The sequence below is a fragment of the Acartia tonsa genome, chromosome 4 (genome assembly GCF_053477335.1).
Source record: "Acartia tonsa isolate MP-2025a chromosome 4, ASM5347733v1, whole genome shotgun sequence".
NCBI lineage: Eukaryota > Metazoa > Arthropoda > Copepoda > Calanoida > Acartiidae > Acartia > Acartia tonsa.
The window spans coordinates 6,823,069-6,848,239 of record NC_137263.1 but is presented as its reverse complement, the minus strand read 5'-3'; the positions used below and the strand labels follow the sequence as shown (position 1 = coordinate 6,848,239).

General features: G+C 32.6%; 1 protein-coding gene across 9 annotated transcripts in view; it reads right to left on the bottom strand.

Moving 5' to 3' along the window:
- Window positions 1-211: 211 nt before the first annotated feature.
- LOC145315846 (adenylate cyclase type 1-like) overlaps window positions 212-25,171 on the bottom strand; it is an 83,024-nt gene continuing 58,064 nt past the window's right edge. For 2 of the 9 annotated variants that reach the window (XM_080155964.1, XM_080155966.1), the window contains 14 exons: window positions 17,461-17,561; window positions 15,255-15,351; window positions 14,400-14,836; window positions 13,341-13,413; window positions 12,887-12,907; window positions 8,798-8,910; window positions 6,082-8,422; window positions 5,534-5,907; window positions 5,141-5,215; window positions 3,849-4,182; window positions 3,510-3,669; window positions 2,976-3,192; window positions 2,302-2,481; window positions 212-1,982 (listed from right to left, as the gene is read on the bottom strand). In XM_080155964.1, coding sequence (XP_080012090.1) covers window positions 1,955-1,982; window positions 2,302-2,481; window positions 2,976-3,192; window positions 3,510-3,669; window positions 3,849-4,182; window positions 5,141-5,215; window positions 5,534-5,907; window positions 6,082-8,422; window positions 8,798-8,910; window positions 12,887-12,907; window positions 13,341-13,413; window positions 14,400-14,836; window positions 15,255-15,351; window positions 17,461-17,561 — 4,551 coding nt within the window. In that variant the 3' untranslated portion in view covers window positions 212-1,954. The remainder of the gene's footprint in view (window positions 1,983-2,301; window positions 2,482-2,975; window positions 3,193-3,509; window positions 3,670-3,848; window positions 4,183-5,140; window positions 5,216-5,533; window positions 5,908-6,081; window positions 8,423-8,797; window positions 8,911-12,886; window positions 12,908-13,340; window positions 13,414-14,399; window positions 14,837-15,254; window positions 15,352-17,460; window positions 17,562-25,171) is intronic. The other 7 variants (XM_080155965.1, XM_080155967.1, XM_080155971.1 and 4 more) reach the window with 5 other exon arrangements.

The window sequence follows — 25,171 nt, the reverse complement described above, 5'->3', positions numbered from 1 at the left end:
TGGGGGAAAAATTTACGTAAAATTCCTAATAGAAAGTATGTAGGAATACATACATATTTTTCGCAAAAATATAAAATGAAATGACATTACAATCTTTTGGCCTAAAAATCCCAAATCATTCGGGATACTTCGGGCAAAAGTTTCGATAAACTTGATTAATGAGTCTGACAGCTACCCAAACCACAGCAAATAACGAAGGGAACAAAAATAATTTCTGTTTTATATGTTTATTTTCAGATTACAAATATTATAAATTACATTTCTTAAGTAGACTAACATTTTCTAAGTTTAAACATTAAATATTATTATTATATATGTTATACAACTACATATTATAATGAGAGAATATGGCAACTCTTTTACTTTTATTGTTAAATGTTTTTTTTTCTTAATATAATAAATTTTATGCTGGCTTATTAAAAACTAAAAAACAAATTAAGACTGCTTAAAACGATTAAAGGCAAGAAAATAACAGAGATAATTAAACTTATAGTTTCCTTCAGAATAAGAAATTTAGAATCAAATTTTTTTTATAGATTCAAAATAAGGTAATAATAAATAAAAAGTTACTTAATGTTTAACAAAAATAAAAAATAATTAATGATAGGAAAATGGTTTTGAGTATCTTTATGCTGAGTTTATCATTTTTTTCTTTAATTCTTATTTTAATTGTTTGCATCTATTCAATACAATTTTAATGCATAGGTGGTCGTTATTGCCAATTTTTAAAAAACTTCTTTATTGCAAGTAAATATTTTTAAAAGAGGAATAAATAATGTTTTGTTATTGACATATAATACATATCAATTAATAATTACCAGTGTATAAATAAAATCAAAACAGTTAAAAAATAATAGATATAATAAAAATTATCTGTACAAAAACAATCACAAGATTGCATCCTTTTATAAATATCTTTTAAAAAAGAATTTTTAAGTTTTGCATAGGAAAACGGAGCACATAATTTCAATTACTGTAAAAAAAATCTATCAAATTATTGCTTAATCAAAATAAATTTGTTTATAAAATTGAAACTTTTCGGAAGAAAATGTGTTCTTTTAATAGATTTTACAGTTTTGAGAGATTTTCTCTCCACCAGGAATTAATGTTTTAGAAAAAAATACTGCATTTGAATTTTAATTTCAAAACATCTAATATCAAATGTTAAAATTGTCCAATCTTTACAATCATTTATTAATATTTAAATGTAAGGCTCAAAAAGGCAAACCAATAAGATGAATATGCGTTTTGAAATTGGTATATACTTTTTTTTACATATTATATTGCATTAAAATGTTTCTGGTTTTAAAATCAGTCAAAAATAAAAGTTAGAGACTTAACATGGACTAGTAATATTTTTTATTATTCAAATAATAGTTATTATTTGTATCTAAGGTTTGTTATATATTAAGATATATAAGTTTTTCGGAATTTTAAAGTTAGGGGGAGATTTGAAATCTGCATCAAATTTTGAGGAATTTTTATATAAAATTCGTTTTTTCTATAATTCTTTATCTAAAAGCGGAAATGCAATTTAGGTTAATTAATTTTGGCATCTGTGATTGGTGGATTTAAAAAATCTGCGCTCTAATTGAATGGCATACATCATTCAACCAATAAGAGCGCAGGTAGTTTAATATCCACCTATCCTATTGGTCAAAATTAATTAACTTATAATGCATTTCCGCTTTTAGATAAAGAATTATACAAAAAACGAATTTTATAAAAAATCCTTAAAAAATTTGATGCAGATTTCAAATCTCCCCCTAACATTAAAATTCCGGAAAACTTATATATCTTATTATATATGTTATAACCTTGTTTTAAGAGTATGAAAACAAATTTAACATATTGCCATAATTATTCAGATATGAATCACTTGTTTTGGATGAATATTTGAAGTTGGAACTGATATAGGTTTGTTGGATTATTGTTGGTTCATCTGTATGTGCAGTTAAGAGTCCCCATTTTCAGCGTCACATCTGAAAAAAACAACAATAAGATCAGATTTTATATAAAGTCTTCTTTTAAAAATTTATTTAATGAAAATACATCTAAAATTTAAATATTAAAGTACATATTTGAGCTAAATAAATTTCTGTATATGACTCCAGTCAGTCATGCTGGTTGGGACTAAGAGTGTATAGGGGGGGGGGGGATGTTATACCCCCTAAGAATTACATATTGAAGGATAGCCAACCCCCCCTTCTCTAGCCACATTACGACTACAACTCAACTCACTTGTAAAAAATGGATTCTCCTTGTTTTGGACCTACTTGCGACTTATTGAAAAAACTTCACCTGTTTCCAAATTTGTTGGTAATATTTTGGCTTAGCTCTCGGATATGATCTCCGTGAGTGCGTGGAGCTCCCTCTGTGCCTCCGTCACCTCTGACCCTGTCCTCGTCTCGTCCCAGCGGGGCATCTGATTCACAGTCACTCGTCACACACCCACGGAAGTTGTCGTACTCACTGTCGTACCTAGTATGAAAGAAAATGAAATAGCAGATTTCGTCGTATTTTCACAGTAGCTTTTGATAATCTATTTTAGGTTAGGTTAATGATTGCCCCGCAGGCTTAAAGCCCCCATCAAGGGCTGGATATATGAGAAAAGCTACTGTGAAGCTACTTCGTTTTCTTTCCATGATCCAAAATATCTTTATTAGCTACTTTAGGGCTATATTGTCTGTACGTTATATTACTTAATTTCAAAGGACCATTTTTATCTACGGATTCTAATCGTTAATTATTATTGATTTGAAAAAGTATATATAATGTGTTCAATAAGATATCCTACTAAACCGATAGCTTCACTATTTTCATAAAAGTCCTTGGACAGATTTAAGGCTATTAGGAGGTGGAGAATTGAGGATGTAGGCAATATTGTCTTTAAATTTGGTTAGTGTTTAGTTTTGACTTTACATGTGACATACGAAACACAGAAGGCACAATTATTGTTGTTAAAAAATACTTACATTCCATGAAGTGAGTCAGCCGAATAAATCTGATCCGAATCAAATATCCTTGAGCTGGCCCTGCTGGAGAGGCTGGTATCATCCATCTCTGGGTCTCCCACGATGTCCACACAGTCGTAGATGCTGTTCACGTCTGAGAGGGCACCCTCGGCATCAGTCAGTCCACCGTTGGCTGCCATGCTCAACTGGTCCAGCCCAGATACATGGTCAGGAAGTCCTACAAAATATGTAATTTTTAAATTTCTTCAAAAATCTTATTTGCCACTAATTTCTGTGCTAATCAAAACTAACCACTTTTGGGATTAATAAAATCATGAACCACATCACAAAAAACATCTTATCTTAAAAATTGACATTTTAACCGCCTTAAAATTGTATGCCAATGTTTTTCTTTTGATTCAATAGCCTATCTTGAATGGCATAATACGTTGTCATACGACATTTGTTCCTATATTCGAATTTGTTATCAGTTTTTCGCTGCAATAGGTTCGAATTTAGAGTCTTAACAATTTTAATTAACAGTTAATAACTTACCATTATCAATATCATCCTCATCTGACCAGTCACTCTGGCTGGTGGTGTCGCCAGGGTCCCCATGAAGATCTCTCTGCAGGGCAACCAGACGTCGCATTTCCTCCTCCTCACGCTTACCACCTGTCCACCGACCAGGCAAAGCAAACAACAGGCCAGTTGTCTGAAGTCAAAATATTTTAAAAGGGCAATTATTTTTTTTGTTCCATAAAACCCGCTTAGAAATAACCTTGACCCGGATTTGCAATATGAATCTTTTAAACCCCAAATTAACCCAACCTAATTAATATGATAAATAATCAATATAAAAGGGTTTTTTTTATTTCTCATCGTTTAGTTTACCTTAGAATCTTCACTGATATTCTTGTCATCATCCTCCAACCTTGCGAGAACATCAACAGAATCTTCACCCTCCTCCTCGAGCAATCTTCTCTCCTCAGCCTCAAATTCATCAATTTCCCTCTGCTCCGAGTCTTGCCTGGGACCTCCCACAACGCCCCCAGCCTCGCCAGTATTTCTGTCACCCAAGGATTTATCAGTAGCTAAGCCGGGGGAGGCGGCTGATTTTTTGGAGCTGGCTGCAGATCCAGCCGCCTGCTCCATGTCCGATTCTCCAGCCTCGGATTCCATGTTCTCATATTCGGACTCTTTGCCTTTACCGGCAGAACCTCGAGATCTAATATAACAAAAAATATGAATACAAACAATTTATTATAAAGAAATTTTTGAAAATATTTTTCTAAAAATTACATATAGCATGCAAATAAACCTTCTCATTTACGCTTAAACACATTAGAATCAAAATGTCAAATAACTAACTTTTAGTCATTTACTTAATGATCATTTTTTGTCGCGGAACTAATCTACAATATCACTAACTTAATAATTTAATATCTTTTGCATGAGAACTGTTTTACAATTTACTGTTCTATTAAACTTTAAAATTCTATAATTTTACATTTATTTCGCTACATATGGATATAATTAGCCTTGTTAAATATTACCTTAAATTCACATTTGAATTATAATATTAATAATTTTCTACATAACATGCATACGACAAACTAACACAGACAGAAGTTGATTTTACGATTCGTCAAATTTGATCATGTTGGAATTTTTATATCTAAAGTTTATAAAATCTTAATATAAAATTGAAAGATCAGCCATTTTAATTTTAACAAACATTTAGACAACGTTAACAATACAGAAGCCAAATTTCACAAAATACACTACACTGTCTGAAAACCGTAAATTTTAATCAAATTTCTAGGTTGTTAGTATACAAAATATTCTACTATGCATGCATTCTTCAAAAACACTGCTTTAGTTATTATAAAAATAATACTGTTTTCTCATTTTACATATTTTAATTGTAAATTACTTTTAACACAAATAACATATACCGAATCCATTTTAAACATAATACGTCTACTGCAGCAGTGAGGATAGAATAGACAAAAGTATTCGAAACATTTTGTTAGCAGTAAAGATAGAGTTGAGGAAGAGAAGTTAACCAGAAAGAAAGAAGAAGGAAAGTGTACTCCATGGTGTGCAGCAGTACCGACTACGAGACCACCACCATCCCGGCCACTACCTCACAGAGAATAAGAAGGAGTTGGGGAGAATTTTACCTGAAACTATCCCCTCTCTTCACTGCCGGACTCTTACTCTGATCTGGCAAAACTAATGGAAACTTTGCAGCCATCCTAAACCAGTAACTTTTTATATATTTTTAACTTTTAAGTATAAAGACAAGTAAACAAGAATTAAGTCTTTGTTGTAAGGCAGTAAATTTTCATGAAAATTAAATTTAAGTTTTAAACTCCATCAAATTAAAAGCACACAAAACGTCTAACGTACAGCAAAATTTATTAGGTACCACAAAAACATTTGGAAAATAAATTTCTATTCTACGTCAGGATGGTTGAAAAGAAATTGGAAGTCGCATATTGTTGTCTTTACAAAAGCAAAAACCAAACAATTAAAGAATATTGAGCAGCAGCTGTGTAGCAGCCGACTCATACCTTGAATCCTTGACTGAACCAGGACTAGCTGTTGCCACCATCTTCATGATGCCTGGATCATACCTGGCCTCCACCTCCCGGTTCTCCTGATTCGTCGGGGTAACATCATTTAAAGCCAGCGCGGCCTCCTGACGGGCGGCTATATCCTGCAATGCGGCCAGACCTACTTTGCCCACCTCAGGTCTACTGGATGAGGAGGACGTGGTGCTGAAGCCTAGTACATACCTGGAGTTTAGCTGAGCCAGCTTCTCCTCCAGCTCTTTCCGTTTTGATGGACTCACAACTTCTGATGGGGGAAGACTAGAAGATGTTTGAATAGATTCAGGTCTGGTGGGTTCACTGCTACGGTCTAAACTGCTGCTCTTTCTTTCCTCCTGTAACAATTTATGTTTTGAAATATTTAATTTAGTAAGAATTATTTTTTAATAAATAACCTGAAATATTTAATTCACAAGTTTTTAATTCATCTTACTTGCGGCATAATTTAAAATTCTTTAAGGATGATGAATTAATTGAATTGTTAACAAAATGCTTAGATAATTGTATACCTGCTCAGCTATGATTCTGTGGATTTCTCGTTCGAAGCCTGGCATGGGTCCAAACCCAGGATTGTGATTATCCCGTCCAAACTTGCCTCCCTGGTTTCTTAGCCTAACCTTTGGTGATCTCACCTCTTTGGAGACCAACCTTTTCTGGTCTTTCTCCAGAGGCGGAGGCTTTATACTTTTGGCCAAATTAACTAAAACGTCTGAACCAACAACTCTTGGTGCATCTGAGCTTGTACTATCACAGTTATTCATTACATCAGCAGAAATATTGTCTTCAGACAATTCTGGCAACAGTCTGGAGCACTCTGTCTCTAGCTCACTGCCTGATCTACTCTTTTCTCTTTCCCCAGCTGCGCCCCCGCTGCCAGGTCCACCCGCAGCACCTCCAGAATTATTGCTGCTTCTCCGCCGGCGCCTGTTAGGCCTGTCAGAGCCGCTGGAACGACGGTCGGACCCGTTTGACTTGCGACTTCCACCCGATCGTACTGAATCGGCTGTGTCATTTTTGCCTTTGGATCCTGCGCTATGTCTGCTGTCTCGTGTATCACTATCTGATGTTCGCTTAACTTCACATTGGGTTAATTCATAAGAGTTGTTAAGGCTCGGGATTACTTTGCTTCCAGATGCCACGGCTGCGAGATCACCAGCAAGTTTTTCTATTTCTTTCTTAATGTCCCTAGGAGGCGACTCACTGATAGCCTCACGATGCTTGCGACGCATTTGGGCCTCTTTAGGAAGGAATTCGAAGCTACCACATGAATCCCCAATGTAAGACTCCATGGGTGATGACATGGCTGACCTACAAGATTCAACTCCAGCCACACCTGGAGGCAGCTCAAGCCTTGAGCACAACTTTTCACCAGCACCAGCATTGCCCGCCATCACCTCAGGAATATGATCATCAAATTCAAGCTCTGACTCAACCTCAGACTTAAACTCTTCATGGTGAGCTGGACTTGGTGATTGGCCTACCGAGGGCAGCCTCAGCTGATTTGAGGCCTTCTCAGGCTTCTTTGAGTCTCTGTGGTTGTTGATAGCTGCGGAAAATGGGAGATAATGACTCATTTTCGGCGATGATTCTAGACTAGATGGGTCAATCTGAATATCAGACGGATACATCCAGGGAGCCTTATTCTTTGGTCTGGATGGAGGAGACGGAGATTCAACATCTGTGCGCGAGAAATCAGTTCGCGAGAAGGACTCATCAGACGAAGAGTCATCCGACCGATTCATGGAGGATATTTCATCTGCAGACGAGTGGATTTTGGAAGGGAAGAGGCCTCGTGTCTGATGCAAGGACTCTTCAGAATGGTGACGAGGTATATTAAGATGTGTTGCACGCAGCTTGGGGTTGGTGCGTACCACAGCCTCGCCAACACGGCGCTGTGTTACTTTGGACACGATTGGAGGGTGCAGCGGAATTGACATCACAGGTGGTGGTGGGGCGGGACCAGTGGGTGGAGCACTGCGAGCAGCACGGGGAGGAGTGGCACGGTCCTGGTAAAATAAGTTCCTTGGAGGTGTTCGGTACTCTTGTCTGGGAGGCAAGGTAGGACCTCTTGTCTGTGCAGGCATGATTCTGCTTGAAGTTCTTGGCGGTAAGAGAGGTTGTTCCTCTTCCCCAATACCTTCAGACAGAGCAGGGAGCCTTGGCATTAGCCTGCTTCCACTAGGTGACGGAAGTGAAGGTCTGTAGTCAAGTCTCGGGGGCATAACCAGTCGTTTGCTGATAGGTGATGTAGGCTGGTGGTTGGAATACTGGTGGTTGTGAAGGGATCCAGGGCCAGCCAAGCTATTAGCTGAAACAAGATCATCCATCCGCATTGTTGAGGCAGCCCTACGCCCGGTTAAGAAGTATGTGGTCATATTTCCTTTTCCCTTCACCTTAACCTCGCCGCGTAAAGTAAACTCGTATGGCAAATGTTTCAAAATAACATAAACTTCTTCTGTAACTTGAGTGTGATTTGGCAACCCAGTGGAGTCCATCCTACTGGCAACATTCACTGTATTCCCCCATATATCATATTGTGGCTTCCTGGCACCAATAACTCCGGCAACCACGGGTCCAACATTCATTCCAACCCTCAGCATAAAATTATTGTAGCTGTGCTCGTTCAGGTTTGCTAGCTTTTCCCGCAAGGCAAAAACATATTCGACAAGTTGTGTGAGGGCGGCATTTGCGCTTGCCCCGCCATCCTCACTGTCCTCGCATATCCTGAACTCTGGCACAAGACCAACGGCGGCCATGTAAGTACTGCCAATGGTTTTGATCTTGTCTATAGCTCGAAATCTGTCTTCGCCAAGAAGATCATCAAAATCAGCGATTATTTCGTTCAACAGCCTAAACAATAGAAATAGCAAATGTATACATTTACTTTAAATGTATGATAAAATCACCAAACCTCCAAGGAAATGTACAAAGAAAGAAAATAATTTTACATTTGGTTTATTTTTGTGTATAAATGCGGGAATAAAATAACAAAATTGAAATTTATAACTCTATTTGAACAAAAATATAGAAATAAAAGTATGAAAGATACTGCAATATGTAAGGTTAAATAAAAAGTATTCTAAAAAGAAAAATATAAAAAAATATTTATTCAATTCTTATATATTTCTTATTTTATAAAGGAAGCTTTTCTGTAGAATGTAAAATTAAAATGGGTTACCGAGCACTCTGCTTTAATATTTTCTAATGCAAACAAAATGAAATTACCTGATACACTCGACCCCCTGGTTATTTCCATCTAATTCTGTGTAGAACTCGTGGAAGTTTGTTATTGAGGCAAAGATAACTCCAACTCTGTTATACGACTGGCTGTACAACTCCTAAACATTATATTATTCAATAATTTTATTTGGCGTAATCGGTCAAACTTTTATGTGAACACAAAGAGTCAAAAGTCAATTGGAGGGGGGCCCTAGGGTCATAAAAATATTTCTGAAACCAACACAAAAATCTATAGAGGTAAAAAATATTTAGAAATAAAAATGTATATCATCTAGACACCATATTTCCAAAAATTGCCTAATATTTTCATTTATATATTATCTTATCTGAGCATATTTTTGGTGATTGAATGCAATTAATTTTGACTCTTAATTATTTTACACTATGGAAAGCTTGGAGGCAAATTGTTTTTCTTGGGTCTTTCCCCTAGACCAAACTTTTATAAGAATAGTATTCAAATAACAAAAACGTTTAAAATTTTGTAATTTCCATGCAAAAATAAAAATAACATTTAATTTTTAAGAACATTTAAATAAAATAAACCATGCTAGTTATATTTAAATATTGAGCAAAATAAACTCTGACATTTCTCTGTGAATACCATTTACTTTGTTGAATAGAAATTGAATATATTTATAAAATACGTAAATACAGCACAAATATAAAACACAAAGACATAAATATATACATAACAAACATACTATATCAGGAAACATATATTCTTAGTGAAACACAAACTACAGTGTGTTTTTTTAATGGAAGAAAAGTATTGACTAATTTAACCCATTTACCATTTACAGAAATTATTAAGCCATATTTTATTTTCTTCATTGGATTGGGGCATTTTGTACAAGAAAAAAATATTCCGCAGTTTTTAACAAATTTTACCCCAAAAAAGCTGTTTTATTTTTCATTCTGGTAATTTCTGTGAATGGTAAGTGGATTATATAAAGCAATACTTTTGTACCTTAAAAAAAAAAACCACACTGTACATAGAAAAATATGGAAAGAATTTATACGATACATACTATATACATATATTTTATACATTTCTCTTTATTTTTAAAAGATATAACATGTTCTATAAAGCTTCATTTTCTTCCCTTTACAGAAAACTAGAATTTTTAGGTTGAAATTTAAATATTAAAAATGGATTTATGTTTGAAATACCTTTTATGTAAATAGGGTAAAGGCCCTCCGGGCATAGACACCCAAGAGTGGTGGTTGGAATTTTGGAAACCCTTATGTCCCTACCCTTAAAATAAAAAGCTTGGACATCCCTGTATCCGGGATTTAATTTGTTTTTAAAAGTTTCTTTTAATCTTTTAATGACTGTATATTTAATGTTAGGGAACAAAAAATTTTTTCGTTATTCTTAAAAATAAAAATCATTACATCTATCGCATTGAATTGAACACTTTATTTTGAAAATCATCGTTGTGTGTTTTGACCGTAAGCGATCTATAATACAAAGTAGAATGATGTCTGTCCGTCTGTCTGTCCGTCTGTCTGTCCGTCCCTTAAGATCTCGGTAACCACTGAACCGTTTGGATTCTACTCTTCAGGGAATATACCTACTGGTCCTGTGGTGGTTTTAGGCTATTTTCTTGGGAGGTGGGACACCCCCAACCCCCCAAAAAATGAAAAAAAAAATCCCCCCTCAATTTTCTAAAAATTATTTAAAATTTGTGGGGGCATCTCCAGAGGTAATTATTTTCTTTCTTTAATTACCTCTTGGGGCAAAGCCCCTAGAGGCTAGGGGCGAAAACGCTAGTACATTTATAAATACTAGCGGCTTCGCCCCTAGCCTCTAGGGGCTTTGCCCAAGAGGTGATAAAAAAAAATTATTGCGAGAGACCATAAAGGACCATGGAAACTCCTTCAAAAAAAAAAAAAAAAAAAAAAAAAATGCGGGGGGATTTTTTGGTTTTTGGGGGGGTTGGGGGTGTCCCACCCCCCGAGAAAATAGCTTAAAACCACCACAGGACCAATAGGTAGATACCCTGAAGAGTAGAATCCGATCGGTTCAGTGGTTACCGAGATCTTAAGGGACAGACAGACAGACAGACGGACGGACAGACGGTCAGACGGACAGACGGACAGACAGACATCGTTCTACTTTGTATTATAGATTACATATTTCCATCTTTGTAAAATTTTTGGAATAAGAATATGTGTCTTTTTCTTTATTCTAGTGTTATCTTTATTCCTTTCGTTATTCTTTATCTGATAAATAGCGGCTTCGCCCCTAGCCTCTAAGGGCTTTGCCCCAAGAGTTAATTTAAAAAAAAATTTAAAATGTTGCATCTTAATCATTAAAAAAAATTGAGGGGGAATTTTTATTTTTGGGGGGGTTGGGGGTGTCCCAAGCCCCAAGAAAATAGCTTAAAACCACCACAGGACCAGTAGGTATATTCCCTGAATAGTAGAATCCGATCGGTTCAGTGGTTACCGAGATCTTAGGGGACAGACGGACGGACAGACAGAACATATTTTGTAAGGCCCATCTACACATATAGATATCAGTACCGATATCGTTCTCCTTTACAGTGTAGCTTCTCATAGTTCCTATGAAGGTTTATAGCTATTTTGGGGGATTGTACCACCACCCTCAAGGAAAATCTCAAAAAAAAAACTAACCCCATCTAGCGGCAAAAGAAAATATTTTACATGCCCCTAGAGGCGTCTAGGGAGTACCTACATATTTTCATAAGATTTTAACTGATTTAAAAGTTTCTAAATAATTTAATATTGCAAAGGAAAAGTAAATAATATTGAGAATACTTTACTTTACTCAACATACTTAACCTTGTAAGTTTTATCAAACTTATTTCTTGGTACACAATGATTCAGGCAGAGGACATTAGACGTTAAATTATTATTCAATCCAACCCCCAAATAAAAAAGTATGATTCAAATTCTTTTTTTGGTTGTTAGGAGGTCTGTGCGGGAAGAATTTGTTAATTAATTTAACCGTTGTTATCCCCTCTCTCCCTGAAAAATACTTACACAATTTATTTTGACTTGGTACTCTATTTTTGTGTTAATATTGTATAGAAAATTTTCAAAATATAACACTAAACAATTTACAATAAAAATTCAGTAACATTGAACACTAAAAATGATGAAAAAGTAAACAAGAATGAAAAGAATAAAAGTTATGTAGCTCATGCTTCTTTAAAGGATTTTAAAGCAATTATTATTAGAGCAAATTGTAAAGTAAAACACTGATCTTATGGCTAATTTAATGAATTGGGTTTTTATGATATTTAGTCAGGGAATAGAGAATACGTATGTGAGGGTACAGGTCTGTATGGGTTGTTGTGTGAACGTGCAAGGCAGTACGAGGGTGTGAAAAAATGTACAGGGTTGTAGGCTGTATACAGTCAGCAGGTCGGAATGCTCTAGCATGCACACAAAAATTGGGAATAGTTAAAGGTAGAGTAGATGCGCTACTAAAAATTAAAATTTAGTAATTTGTTAAATCATAATGGGTAGGTATAATTTAAAATTAGTTTTTATTAAAATAATGTTTCCCATTCTGTTAGGAACTTCTTTAAAATAAAATATTTTTTGGCAATTAAGTTAATCAAAAACTGAACTAATGAGCAAAAACTAATGGTTCATATAAAAATAATTGGATTTTTGGTCCTCTTGCATATTATTTTAAGAATATTAGGAAAAGAATAAAATGAAAATGAAAACTTTTTATTCAATAATTTCGATATATGTTAATCTATTTTTATGTCTTTTGAATAAAAATCATATGATGATAAGAAAAGCCTACAACCCCGTATAACAAGCGAAAACACTATACACTTAAAGGAAGAAATGTCGCCTTAAAAAACGCCATAAAAGAAGTTTTTCAACCCCTCAAGTTCGCCTGTTTTACACCCAATAAGCCCTTCATAACTTTATACTTAAAAATTATGTTTTAATTGTAATAATTAAACAAAACAGGTTCACATGACATAAACTAAACTAAATTAAGATCAAAAGGTTAAACACAAAACATCTAAATCTTAATGAAAGTTTCTGATAAAAAAATCTGTTAAATAAATATATGTACTCTACCTTACAACCAATACTTGAGTTCTAAAGTAAAAAAATATTACATTATTATTTAGGTTAGAAAACTTCTAAATTTTTAGCTTTAATCTTTTAACGCTTATTTTTAAGTAAAAATATTTTTTTAAAGAACTGCCCAGGTTTAAAACCATATATTTCCTTTATTTTATATTTTTTAAAGCTTAAGTTTTTTTTATAGCCGAAGCAAATTATGTACAAATCAAAGATTATGCTTAATAATATATATATATATATAGATTAGGCTTTAAAATTGCAATCTTATGAAAGCGGAGGTTCTAATTGGGTTGTTTAAAGTTTTGCTAGTCAGCAAAATATTTTTACAATTTGTTCCTATTGAAGATTTTTAAGAAGTGTTGACATTGAACAGAAAATTTGTAACTTTCGACTGAAACCTCTAATAGGAACCTCCCCTCTCATATAGTTGGAGTAAAAAACTCACCATGTTGCTACGGAACTGGTTATCCAAGAAATGATTGGCAACATGAGCTGGCAACAAATTGAACAGTATTCGTCTAAAAAAAGAAAAATGAAAATTAGATTCACATATTTTTTTAAATATGAGATACAGTATAAACAAATATTCTTACAGGAGAGGCAGAAATAAAATTAGGATCTACTGCAGTTCACGGTAAAATATTGCTGGTAACGAATATTGCTAAAAATCAATGAATTTTAAAGGCTGCTAGTTGCCAAACGGCTGAACGTACAGATCATACCCGCACACCATTTTAAACGTTATAAGAAGGCCTACAAATAATCTGGAATAGCCAAGATCCAATGATGCACAGGGAAAGCTTCACTGAAGAAAAAACGCGTAAAATAGGCCTTTTTCGCGCATTTTTCTGCACTGCGAGATAATTATGCAATATTAAATTATGGATATTCCAGATTATTTGTAGGCCTTCTTATGCCGCGTAAAACAGTGTGCGGACATGATCTGTACGTTCAGCCGTTTGGCAGCTAGCAGCCTTTAAAATTCATAGATTTTTGGCAATATTCGTTACCAGCAATATTTTACCGTGAACTGCAGTAGATCCTAAAATTATGTTTAATACAATAAAAATATAATGAGAAGCTCTTTATAGTGCCTAGGTATAAAAAAAAAATGACGCCATGCAATACAAATCACCAATGATAGGCCAATACAAACACTAAATTACCAATAGCAGGCCAGTAAAAATTGACCAATGGTCAGTATGACGTCATTTTTATGGTTACTATAGAAAGCTTCAAATAATGTCTTTTGATGTTAACAAAGCATACGTTACATTTTTCAAAATGGAGAACTAATTAAAGTTTCGATTCCCTGCTTCGAGTACTAAACTACTAATTGGAGGTAACATATGCCCTAAAAAAATATAGCTTATATCTAATACTTACATTTTAAAATTTTGTCTAGAAAGTTAAATATTTTATAACATTTTGCAAGTAAATTTGCAGTAGTTGTATTCAGTGATTTATTTTATGTAACAAACTGACTAAAGAGAAACTTGTATACCTGTTTGCTCCTTGCAATGCTTCCATATCCAATTTCTCCTCTCTGGCCTGAACTTGCCACAGAAAATCCAGCCTGGCCATCCACTCCACCTGTCGACCGTGCAGGGCCACCGCCATCACAAAGACAACAGAAACAATGACGGCCGTGACGTGGAGCGGCACCAGAGCACTTGACCTCATGTCCCAGCATGTGAAGACTGGCGCGTGGGAAAGCTCTATCAACAGAATGTAAACAATCCCCATGGCGCCGAGCAACAGAGATTTGATAGCTATGGGAAGACGTAGGAATATTGACACCGCTAGGTATGACAGCATACAGGATATAAGGATGTAGTGGGGTAAAAGACAGAGCATGTGACCGGCCGGCTGCTGTTCAACAAGTTTTCTATTGCTGTCGTCGGCTGAACATACTGCTACTGGTTCACGTTTACAGGTAAACTAAAATAGTAAAAAAATAAGCAATTTGCTGATATTTTTTTTGTGGTTGATGTATGAAATTGATTCACTTCAAGGTCGTCCATTTTTTTAGGGGAGGGGGGGGGGGGCGGGTTAATAAATTAACGAGCGATATCCCCAAGTAAAAAAAAATAAGGGGTTAATCATCCCTTTAGTCATCCCACCCATTTGGACGTCATTGCGAGTTTTGTAAAGTTGATTTCTCAAATTATAAAATTTGAAATTTCAACTTTCTTAAATTCGTCAATATAATATATATATATATATATCTTCAAGGTATACATATATTATTCGCAATAAATTTTTATGTAAAAAAAATACATTGGCGTTTAGTGTCACGTAGGTCTGACAAAACTGACTTGCAGAGCAGCTACGCTACAGATTATGTTGTATAACTTACCACATTAACTTGAGCCATAGTGTAGATAAGAATGATTGAGAATATTGTGATGGCTAGCCGCAACAAAAATGATCTGGATAGATCCCATAAGATACATCTAAATAAAACAAGGAAGATTATTTCAAAACTTAGCGAACACAATCCTATAAGTACTAAGCTTTTTTGTCTGTAGCGAAGGATCTCACTAACCGCTAAAGCGATTTGGTTCTTCTTTACAGTGAAGCTTCTTACAGGTCATAAGAAGGTTTTAGGCTATTTTATTTTTTATGAATAAGTCTGGATATGGTTTTAGGTTATTTATAAGCTCTTCCATATCCCTTCGGATATATAGCCCCTAGATTCTAGCAGGGTGGGGAAAAACCCAGGTTTTTTTTAAAAAGCCCAGCCCAACCCAACCCGTAAAAACCCTTTAAAAAACCCTTAAAACCCTGGGTTTTAAGGTTTTTTTGGGGGGTTTTATTGGGTTTAAAAAAAACCTGGGTGGGTTTTTTTGGGTGGGTTTTTTGTATGCCCACCCTGGATTCTAGGGGCACATCCGCTAGTATTTATATAACTTATCCATTATTTTAAAAATATTTTATGTAAGCCTATGTTTTTGATAGTTTCTTTTTATAAAAATAATTACTAATTTTCTTTCTTTTAGTGTAATCCTATTAAACACTTTTATTCAAATACAAGGATGAAAACATCCATAAAAGCGGGCCTAAACAAATAAATAGATCAAGATCTTGATTGTCTGTCTAAAGTTAAAATTGCAGATAAAAGTTCGATACATAAAACAAAGTAGCCTTCCTCACGCTTTAGCAAAAGTTAAACAATTTCATCTCAACTTCTTTTATTTACTAAGTATATTTGCGATAACTTTTATTTAATGAAATCTTCCAATTTTTAACATGTACAAAACGGCCTGCTTAATTGCTTCAAGATCCATGTCAGATCTATATAGGAAATAAATGTCTATAAACGAGCTCAAGTTTTCCAAGGAATATATGATTAAAACTCATAGTGCTCCAATAATCCATAATAAACTCTCATTGCCCAGAACGATAAGACCCATTATTTTACTTTATTAAAAATAAATTAATTTTTTTAATTTCATGTTGCTATTTACCTTATATTGATGTACTTAATTTCTAATCATAAAAAAGAAAATTTAAATTTTTAATATAAAAAATTTAAGAAAACTCTGTTTTAAAAGAATTCGATTGTGGCGACATTTTGTGTGGTCAAATATTAAACTAAAATTGTAATCATCATCATTAACCCTTTGGTGATGGTAATGTAAAGAAAAAAATATAATTTAAAAAATCTTTTTAAAATCATTTAAATTATTAAATATTTACTTTCTTTTAGATAGTAATGCCGGGTAAGGAAAATAGATTTATTGAGAAATAGATATGCATATAGAAAACTAGCCAATAGGGAGATAATTATATCGAGCCAACTCTAGTTCCTAATATGCAAAATACCTAACTGTATATGTCTCGTAATGACGTACAGGGAAATAGGCCCTGATTAAAGAATAGTTTGCTTTTTTACTTTTGTTGTATAACTCGTCTTTAATTATCAAAGGAAATTTTCTATGTTTATTTTTTTGCAATAATGTTTCTAGAGAATCTGAAATATTTCATCATTAGGTAATTTTAATATAATTAAAATAAAATTAAAACAAGGTTCATGTAAATGTGAGTTAAAATACCATTTTTAAATAAAAATTAAATGGCCTTATTACGTATCATATTTCTTGACATGACATCTTAAAAACGATTGCATAATTGTAAATTTTACAAAATTCCAATTTTTAAATATTTAAATTGATTTTAGAATTCAAATTATCAATTGTATCGTATTGCATTTAAAATTAATATAAAATATGTATTTTAATTTTTCACAAAACATATAAATTTATATAAGCATATGCTAACAATATAGGTTTTCTTATTGAACAGGCAAGTATATTAAAAAATCCCACCCCTTCTATCACCAAAAAGACATGTTGATGACTCTAGGGGGCTTGGTGTCGCTTCGGGTTCTAGACCTCTTCACGCACCTTGAAACATACTACCCGTCTAATTATTACAGTGTAAAGTGTCCATTATTAACGTTATGACGCAGTGTCGGGCCGAGATTCGAACCTATCACCTTCCCGACAACGAGCTGATGCGCTACGTGCTACGCCACAGTCGCGTGAGAATACACATGTTACCTGAGTCTGACCGCCAGTAGGAGCATGAGAATGACCGCTATCCATATGAATGCAGTCAAGAACAACAGCAGAAGGATTGTCGTCCTGGGCAGAACAAGAGCCTAAAAAATAAGGATTTTGTTATAAATCAACTGATGGATAATTTTAAATGTTATCTAACAAAAAGAGAGGTGAGAATAAAGTTGGAATTACTCTTAAACCCTTTTACCTCCAATATTTAGTACAATTACAAAAAAAATAGTATAAAAAAAGATGATTATATTGATGGATGATAGTCCTTTTTTCCGGAGTTTAAAAATCCATGAAAGACATAGAGTTTATTCAAGGTTCATAACTGGTATATTTGCAGTAAAAATGAAGCGAATTGTAAACAAACAAGGATGACAACAATCATAAGTAGCGAAACGAAGACAAATAAAACCATTTAGGAAATCAAAATTTTTAAGATAATGTTATCTCAATTTTAAAAGAAAAAATAATTAGGGTAGCAAAATAAAGGTACTAAGAAAGAGAGGGAATGTCTGATTGAGCCAATAGGAGAATCGCATCGGAATTTACATTGGATCTCATTGGTTGAAATTATGTACACATTTTCCTACGAAGGCATGTTTTTTTTCATTTCATACATACATAAAAGTCAGCTGTTAACAGTATATTTTCTTAGTAGAAAGCTTTGCGGAATCAGAATTAATTGCCCAAAAATTTCGTTTACAATTTGAAAGCTTGAAACAAAGTTGGATTCTTAAAAAAAAAGTTAGGCTGGCAACTCGCTGGTGAGGCAAAATTATTTTTGTGAATAATCCTCCAAAATCGAATAAAAAAATTTACAAAAATGAAATAAAATCTTAAGAGGGTTATTAACATATGATTTTGTTTAATTTTTGTATATTTTTAATGTGCTTTTGGATGATTTTTCACAAAAATAATTTTGCCTCACTATCGAATAGCGAGTCTATCATTTTTTAAGAATCCACATCAGCTTGAGTCGAAAGTAAACAATACTTTTGTCTGCTAGGAATGTTCTCTCTTAGATTTGACGAAAAAAGGGTTCAGAATATTCTTCTACTCTTCTATTTCTATTGGTAGCAACATCTAGAATCTTATTTTAAAATGTATTCTTCACATTTTTCAGTTTAAAATTCTTCATTTTTACTGTATATTTATTGAACTTTGTTAACAAGAAAAGGACTATTATTTGAAGAAAAATGTTTGGGTATAGTTCCTTTCGTGACAACACATCTTAAGGGGCGTTTCGTCGTATTTTCACAGTAGCTTTAGATAAGTTATTTTAGGTTAGGTTAGGTGATTTCCCCACAGGAGCTAGAAATAGGGAAAAAGCTACTGTAAAAATACGACGAATCACCCCTAAAGAGGCGTTGTCACGAAATAGTATTTCTATTAGAAAATAAAAGAAAAGGAAATGCATTTCAAATAAAAGGGTTTTCTCAAATGTCTGTGAAAAATGTTAAAATAATGATTTGAGTCATCATTTCAAATTTCCCTGACATTTTCTAAGTATTTCCCCCGCCCCCTACAAAGACTAAGATAGATTTCTAGGTATGAAATGTGTCATACGATTTTAAACAGATGTTTGTAATCTATAATCATATTCATATCTATAATAATTCCACTTCTAGCTTTCTCAAAAGAAATAATTTGTTCCTGAAACAACTACTTTAAGTGATGTAGATTAAATCAGAGTGTTTAGTAGCAAAGCTAATACACACTATAGTCCATCAGTCTGTAACGCGTTGAGTTCAATTGGATCTATTAGGCTATTATTCAAGATAGAGGTCTACTTTTTAACTTACTCCGGTGTTAGATATGCTTCTTTGTTACTTGTAGAGATTCTATTGGTTATTAAAAAAATGGAAATAGGATTTTCTCAGCTGCTATATTGATTCCACTATAAGTACCTTTTGCTATTTTCATCCTTGTTTTTATATGTGGATATGAATATTGTTTAGTTATTTAAAAACATATTTTGGAAGTAAATATTCTTAATCAAATTTTCATTCGTAATTACAAATAAATACTTTCCCCCATCAAATATTATATACTAAATAAGGGTGTTTATTTAGGCTAATATGATATATTATGCTTCTTCTAGAATAATGATGTGCCGTAACTTCTGCTAAAGTATTTGAACTGCAAAAAGTTTCACACTAGCCACAGACGCAATAACTAAGGAACAGATGTACTGGGTGTTTATGCTTATGTTAAAGGAGCAGTTACAGTTTGTGCTTTGGTAGTTTTTGTAATCGGATTATGTGTTTTTTTAAGAAATAAAAAACAGGACCTCAAGCAGCTATCATGTTTTACCCTATAGAACATGAGTATTCCTTTCAGGTGTGTTATCGCTTTCGCAAAGTTATTATACAATAATAGGACAATCAATAATAAACGTCCCTAGTTCCTATAAGACAAATTCTGTTTTTGAAAGCCAATAAAAAATTTATTAAATCGAAAATTATTCTAATTGTCATTCGATGAAATTTATCAAATAAAAAACATTCAGTTAGAAATCTTTCTCAGCCTCTTTTTTATTTGTTGTATTGATTGAACACCTTGCTATTATGCATGAAATATTCATATTCTCGCTTATCCTCTGGAAAGTATAAAATCTCTGTCTACTAATATGAAAGCTTTTACCGGGTGCCCAGGAATAATAAAATAAATGTCTAGTGTTAATATGAAAGCTTACAGTGTGTCGTAAAAAGTGCAAACTTTTTTGCGTAGCTAAGCTGTTGTAGCCGCGTAAAGCCGCCGCAACTTGTGTTGCCTTTCCACCACTAAAGATTTGGTAACATCCAGAACAGCCGCCATTTATCGGCTGCTGCTCTAGAGACTTGTTTTTTTCTAGAGCCAAATTGAAAGCAGAAAAATTGTTATTTAAGATCTATAAAACAGCAGAACTATTTCTAGAACATCGTTACGTAAATTAGATATAGATGATAAGACTGCAATATATACGTTTTAATAATTAAATTGGATGTCAACAAAGTTCTCTAAGTTTAACATTTTTTGGGTAAAATCTTGCAATATGATGAAAATAAACAAACACACTGTATTGTATTCAAATATTAAAAGAAAGTTATCATCCACCAAAAAAAACCATATATATCAAATTTGTTTATAAAACTTTGCTATAGAAGTTGACAAGCATTTTTGAAATAAATTTTACCAGGAAATATCAAAATTTACTCCGATGCACAAAATTTCATCAAACTTTGATGTCCTTTAATCATAAAATTCTCAATATTTAAAAGAATTTTTAATATAATTTATATCTAAAAATTTCTAATTTAGATTATATCAGTAAAAAGTAGAAAATAATTTGTGTAATTAGGGTGCGCCTAAGTAGGCTGATATTCTCATAATATATTGAAATCCCAGAGGAAAAATAAACACTAGAAATATCCCTATAATAGATGTAGTTCACCTAGATGTTATAACTGGCTCAATAATCCGTCAAACTTTAAAAGAACTATCTAGGAGACAAAAACATTTGTTTATTTTTGTAATATACAATTCATTCCAAAAATATAAGTGCCGAAATTTTCTATAATATACTTTTCCGAAAGCTAACTTTATCCTAAGAAATTCATCTATTCAAAGCTGACTTATTATATACGTTTCGCCTATTTATAGCTGACTAATTATTCGAACGAAATGAAAAAATAAATGTCATTTCGTAACAAAAAAAAATGTACACTTTCTAACCAATAAAATGGCCGGACTGTTCCTCCATTATTTTCCTATTGGCTGATTAAGAGATTAGTTATCTAGATTATTTCTATTATCTCTATTCACCCCCTACGCTGAATATGATCGTTATTAAGACTTGTAAATTGCTTGACATTTAGGCTTAGTTTATTTGTTTTAGCAAGCTTGGAAATTAATTTTCATCAAAAGCTTTTTAAAATTCTATATTTTAACCTTTTTAATAGTAATTTTCAGACTTTTTTTGCGACCCGTTTGTGTAAAAATTAACAACCGCAATTAAATTATAAATCTGCAGCTGCTCAGCAAAATTATTGCAAATTGCTTAAGCCGCCACAACTTGCGAATGAGATCCATAGATTGATTCAACCAGTAAGTATAATTTTTAAGGAATTCTTAGCTTTACAAAAAAACAAAGAATACTATAGGACTAATGAAACAAGAGAAAGAAAAGTTTACATTTTTTGGCATACATTATAAACTTAGTTAAGACTATACATATAGTGGACAGCAGAGACTGTGAGAATGATTTATTTGGAACATTTATCATACATTTTTATCAATAGAATCTTTCATAATTTAGCCAAACAAAAACTCCCCTCATTTCCTTTTTCTTTTCACCAAAATAAAGGTTTTTTCACTAAAAAATGTAATAATAAGGAGGACAACATCCATAAAAGCAAAGCTCTGGTTTGGTATGACAAATGAACATTAATACTTGTAGAGTGTCAGAACTGAATACTCAGAATATAAATGTATAAAAGTCAAAACTAAACTGTAAGAAATTTTTTTGAAAACCTGCTTAAATACAGGATAATGTTTAGAACATACTTACATTTTTAGGACTTGATAATAGAGATGCTTTGCTTATGAAATTGTACTTTGTTGTCTTAGGAATCAGTATTCCAAATTACAGAAAAGCTTCGCTGTTAAAAATTCAGTTTTACAGTTGCAAAATCAAAAGCAAAATCAATTCTATTTTATGATATTGTTCTATTTTGAGGAAATTCTAATTTATTAAGAAAGATATACTAAAACCCATAATATGCCTAAGATGTAGGGGAAATATGTATCAAAGATATTTCCTATGACCAATGCACATAACGCTGTCATAATAGGCTTTTGAAAATTCTTGTGGAAATATCTCTGTCCAACGACCAACAAATCTATACTTAAATTAGTCTATAAGTCTGATATGATGATGCTCTGATAAAATTTATTTCTATGTGTGTTCTTACAGCGACAATATTTTATATTTCCTTATCAATATTCCAAGTTTTAGAAATTTTCAAAGATAAAATGAAACATGAAAGATTTCTTTTCTGTTTTATTTTATCATATTTCTATCTTTTGAAGCTTTTACAAAGTTTCTTCAAAAATGTATAAAGAAAATTTTGCATATCCTCACTAAGGTTGCATTAAAATTTGCGCAAAAATGCAAAACACACTCTTTAACACACACGCACATCATGCAAAAAAATATTTTTATAGTAAAATGTTTATCTTTTAAAGAAAATGTGCTATTGAATACAAACAAAAAGTCATCATCGAATTCTGCTTTGATTAATTGATAGCCACTTTGTACATCCGTCCGTTTCTTTTTTAAATCAAAACTATGCATGATGATTCCTGCAACAATATGCTACTTATAAAGCGTACCAACTACAATATCATCAACAGAATTTCCGTCCTCTAAAGTCAAACATTATATGTATGTATGTATGTTCAAATTAAGCATCTTATAATATAGTAACTTCGTGATAAGTTTACAGAATACTTGTTTAAATATTTACAAATATTAAAAGCATTGTTAATTTTTGTTTTTATCTGAAAGAAAAAAATGGAGGAAAAGAACTTTTTTTGTACTGAAATTATTAAACTTATGAAGAGAAATGTTGTGAAACTCCCGGAATGTTCCAAGTTATTGCTTTCTATTTCTTATTTTATTGCAAATACACCAACATATAAAATATTATTTAAAAAGTATAATATATATATTAAAGTAAAGCAAGAAATATATTTTTTTCTGTAAGGCTTCGAAACCCATTAATATCCACTGGATTAGAACCGGTTTTCAGCAATACTGAAAATGTATAGCATCGTATTACAGAAATTTTCAACAAATATTAAAACAAAACTGGTTTTAATCTTACAAGGTTCATTATATAAGTTGTCTATAATACGATGCGATAAATAACTATTATCAAATTAAGTTTAAGTTTTAGTTATTCACTCATTTCGTAATATTTTAGTAGTAGACTAGACAGTCACCAAAATCAGGTACTGAATTCTGTTTTTAAAAATAAGAACAAATAAAAATAATATATTTTGTCATTACAATTTGGCCAAATGCATTATTTGACAATAGATATAATCTAGATACATATTCTCTAAATCAGCTAATAGGAAAACAGTAGAGTAACAATCAAACCATATTATTGGTTCAAAAGTGTACATATTATATTACGAAAGAGCAGTTATTTTTTTTACATTTCGTTTATATACTGAGTCAGCCATGAATAGACGCATTTCTTAGGATTAGGCTTTTCTTGGGTAAATTTCTTTCTCTGTACAATGTGAAGCATAAGACGAAACATATATAATAAGCCAGTAAAAAAATAATTCAATTTCTTAGGATAATAATTCTAATAGAATTTGCATTTAAGATTGACGGATTATGGGGCCAGTTTGACCATCCTGATCTACTATATCTATTTATATGACGTACCTACAGACACTGATTATTATCATAGAGGAGATACACATAAAAAATTGATTAATGCATCGTGCCAAACAATGTATTTATTTTGTAGGAAGCCAAGAGGCCTTGTTGGTGTCCCAGGACCACTGTCCAGCTATAGAATTAATCAAAGATTATTTATACATTTTATATATCTGAAGAAACGCCTAACGGTGGGGAAAATTAAGTTTATTCCTCTATGAATTTTTTTTAAATATAAAAAAGTAACCCTTCCCCTCTTTAAAAACAGATTCATTAAAAAAACAATTTTTTTTTAGTGCCATGCATCAAGGGGATATTGGAATGTAACCAAGCTAAATGCAAGTAGGGTTGAAGAGATTTTTCATTATTTTTTTGTCAGAATCCTGCTCCTGGGTCCCTGTTTATTACTGATTTGAACTTTTGTACCTATTTTACTAAAAACACTAAAGCTAACATAAAAAGTAGATTAATAATTTACTATGTACAGCAAAAAAAAGTTAAAAGCTACATATATTGAGTATGGAAAATAGATCACTCTCTTGCTGTTTAGCAAAGTTTTGAAGAAAAGTTTGGAAAAGTTCTCGTTACCCTGTTTCAGGTAAAGTAAACAAAACAAACAACCAAAAGATAAGGAAGCATATTCATAAAGCATCTTTGCAGAATATCTCAAGCTTTTGTATCAATATGTATAACGTCGATTAGATCTGGGTTATACCACAGTTGCCATTGAAAAATTAATTTATTCTGAAATTGTATCAGCCAGTTGAACACCAATTATAAAAAATCACCAGCCATTAAGACTATTGTCATAAAATCCGGCCATAGTTGCAACTTGATAGGTATTTAAAGATTATCTGCAGAAACGAACAGGCTAGTCAAATTCTCAATTTCCGCAATTTTAATTTTTTGGCGGTAAAAAAAGCAGCCTCTTTTTAAAAAAACAAAATTCGGCATTCTAACAATGGTCTGTATTTATTTTGACTAAATTTAATTTATATCAAGATAATTTGGAAAGAGGAACTAAATTTGTGGTTAGTTTATTTGTTTGTTTGCTTAAACTTGAAATTTGATGTTGTAGCTCAGGGAATTCTCATTCTCAAAATTAATTTATGGAGGTTAAATAAGTATTAAGTCACTTTCATTAAATTTAGCATACTTGTATTATGCTTTTCAGGCAGAAAGCATAATATCGGATTATTACTATGTATGTTTTAGAATATGTACCAGCTTTTCCACTATTAACTACATACAAGTTGTTGGACAATA